Genomic DNA, 2,710 nt, shown 5'->3' with positions numbered 1-2,710 from the left:
GTATTCTAATCAATATTTTTTCATTTTTTTTTTCATATAATTTATACACGTTTGTACTACACGTATAATATGGACTTTTTTATTTTTTATTTTTTGTAAGTACACATAATAAGAAAATTTAAATTTGCTTTATATTTTTTTCAAAAAATTCAAGATAGCCGATTTCTAAACATAATGTAAAAATTAGTTTTAGCGTTTACAGTATTTAATTTGAGTAATTCGTTTGTGACTTATAAACGTTCAAATATTCATTCAACTTTCTGCTACCGGAGAATTCACCAAAATCAAAAGTAATAAATAATACCCAACAATAAAGACCAGAAGTCAAAACAAAATGATATCTCAATTTAATGATACAAACGGTCATAATAGACATAATCCACAATAACTTTTAAGTAATAAGTACAAAGGTCACATGATTTGAACCCTCCAATCAGCTCGTCCCAACTCACAGTACCGAGGGAATAACGTCAAGCCTGCAACAGCAGTATCATATTTAAAGTATGATAATAACATTTTACAATTATTTGCAATCATGGTTACATAATATAACCCCGGTTACTGATTCTTGGTATTCTTGGTATATTACGTTTGTAGATAAACGAGAAACTGTAAACCACGAACTATGATTATAATCATAGTTCGTGTTTTGTGTCAATAATTAATTTTTTTTTTTTAAAGAGGGACGTTATGTTGGTACCACTGTCCTTCAACGTATGTGTGCGTGTGTTTGTTTGTGTGTGTATGTGTATGCGTCGAGAGAAAAGACGCCATATTATATATTGTTTTTGTAACGACCACACATCTGCTGTTCTCATGTCAGACATCAGACGTCATCCTGTACCAGAAAGGTTATTCAAAAAAGTTGATCTATTATTTTTTTAAAGGTTGTACAAAATTGACACAGAATCGAAATTTTTAAAGAAGACGATGTAAGTACCTTGATAATATATGTAGGATGCTAACTTCCTTTCTTCCACTCATCAATCTGTTTGACATAATAAAATCTGTCAGGGCATAATTCTGGTTTAAAAACCTATCGATTTTTCAAAAATGTGTATTTTAAGGTACTTTATAAGAACGTAAAAAAAGAGCCCGGACAAACTTTGTTTTGAAGTTAATGATGAAAAACTTAATTTATTTTAGTTACGCGAAACAAAATACTTAGTATTGAATTTTTTTAAATTTTTTTTCCAAACTGAAAAAAATGTAGCTTTTGAAGTTCTTCGTATGCCATACCCTTTAAGTTATTATTCAGTGGGTAATAAAGAATATTTATGAATATACGTGTGTATTTCAGGAATTTTTTAAAAGCAGTTATTTTATTATGGACCGGCATCATAGTTTTCCATGCATCGGTGACCGCTATTGTGGTTGATGATATGGAAATAAGTGCAGTAACAGTAAACTCTTGTGGAGGCATGTTTAAAAATATTACAGTACAATATGCTTTAATACGTTATTGGGGGAACCAGCATATCTTTGATTGGGTCTACTTCACTCCAAATGGTATGTGAAAATTGTGGTGTAAAACTGTAACAACTATATTATACCTAAACCATGTTGATTATTATAATGTACCAAATTGAGTATTTTTTAGCTACTTATGGACCACAAAAACAATTTACAATAACTTATGATCGTTCGCCGTGTAATGAAGGAATACAGCATGCATTTCAAAAAATTGAATCGCCTGTAAAGGTATACCTAATTAATATTATAATTTTTAATATTAGTAAAATTTAAAATTATTGCTTTTAATTTTAAACTTGTTAATATTTTTTTTCACATAGTTAGAACTTTTTTCCTCTGAATTAAACGTATGTTTTTACTAAGACATTAACCACAAAATAAATAAATAATATAGTTTCGGCTTTTAATTTAATCATATTTATACATGGCTGTTTGTTTAACCCCCCCCCCCCCCCCCCCTACACACTAATAATTCTCTCGGATTATGTACACTTAATAATTAAGTATTTATTTAAAAAACAAACATTAAAGTTCTACGGATTTTAATTTTTATAAATGGGTACAACTCTGTTATAGGTATAGTAGGTTTCGAGTGTGTACTGGATGTGATAAATTATTAAATTCGATGATTTAGGTATCTAGGTATCTTTACGAATAATGATTCGGGTAGGTATGTTATCAATTATATATTTTTATGATGCCTATGTTTTTTGATACTGCTTTCAAAGAAACTTATTTTCTCATTAGTATTACGAAAGATTGGTTTAATTTTTCCCAACAACGATGCATTTATTACATATTTGTATAAAACAATAAAGAATTTTACGCCTATATAAAATCAAAAATAGTCAATATATTTTGAAAATTTTCTCTTGTATGGAAATTTGTCATATAAACATTTTATGATAATTTAAAGTATATGAGGATATTTGTTTTTGAGTCACTATAAAGTCAAAGCATTTTTACTCCACCAAATGTTGATGACAAACAGAACAAAAAGACATCTCAGAATCTAAAAATAAAACTAAATAACTGTGTGGTTTTCTAGGGCATTAAATTATATTAAGGTACCATCAGAATTGTATTTTGAATTGAAATTCAATATACTATTTTTCCTTATAGAAAACATACCTAGATATATAAATTATTAGTATCCAAAAATTGATATTGTATGAATTAAATATTTACAGGTCTAAAAAGAAGAATACTGGAGTTAACAGCAAGCAATTACAATTCA

General features: G+C 28.1%; 1 protein-coding gene across 2 annotated transcripts in view; it reads left to right on the top strand.

The window, feature by feature from the left end:
* Positions 1 to 502: 502 nt before the first annotated feature.
* LOC100574694 overlaps positions 503 to 2,710 on the top strand; it is a 16,127-nt gene continuing 13,919 nt past the window's right edge. The window contains exons 1-4 of one of the 2 annotated variants that reach the window (XM_003240384.4): positions 507 to 932; positions 1,301 to 1,509; positions 1,601 to 1,701; positions 2,664 to 2,710. In XM_003240384.4, the coding sequence (XP_003240432.1) occupies positions 931 to 932; positions 1,301 to 1,509; positions 1,601 to 1,701; positions 2,664 to 2,669 (318 nt within the window). In that variant the 5' untranslated portion in view covers positions 507 to 930 and the 3' untranslated portion in view covers positions 2,670 to 2,710. Of the gene's footprint in view, positions 933 to 1,300; positions 1,510 to 1,600; positions 1,702 to 2,663 lie in introns of both variants that reach the window. The other variant, XM_029485956.1, reaches the window with a different exon arrangement.

This window comes from Acyrthosiphon pisum, chromosome X (genome assembly GCF_005508785.2).
Source record: "Acyrthosiphon pisum isolate AL4f chromosome X, pea_aphid_22Mar2018_4r6ur, whole genome shotgun sequence".
Lineage (NCBI taxonomy): Eukaryota > Metazoa > Arthropoda > Insecta > Hemiptera > Aphididae > Acyrthosiphon > Acyrthosiphon pisum.
The sequence above is the reverse complement of the archived record's forward strand: the minus strand, read 5'-3'. Positions and strand labels throughout refer to the sequence as shown.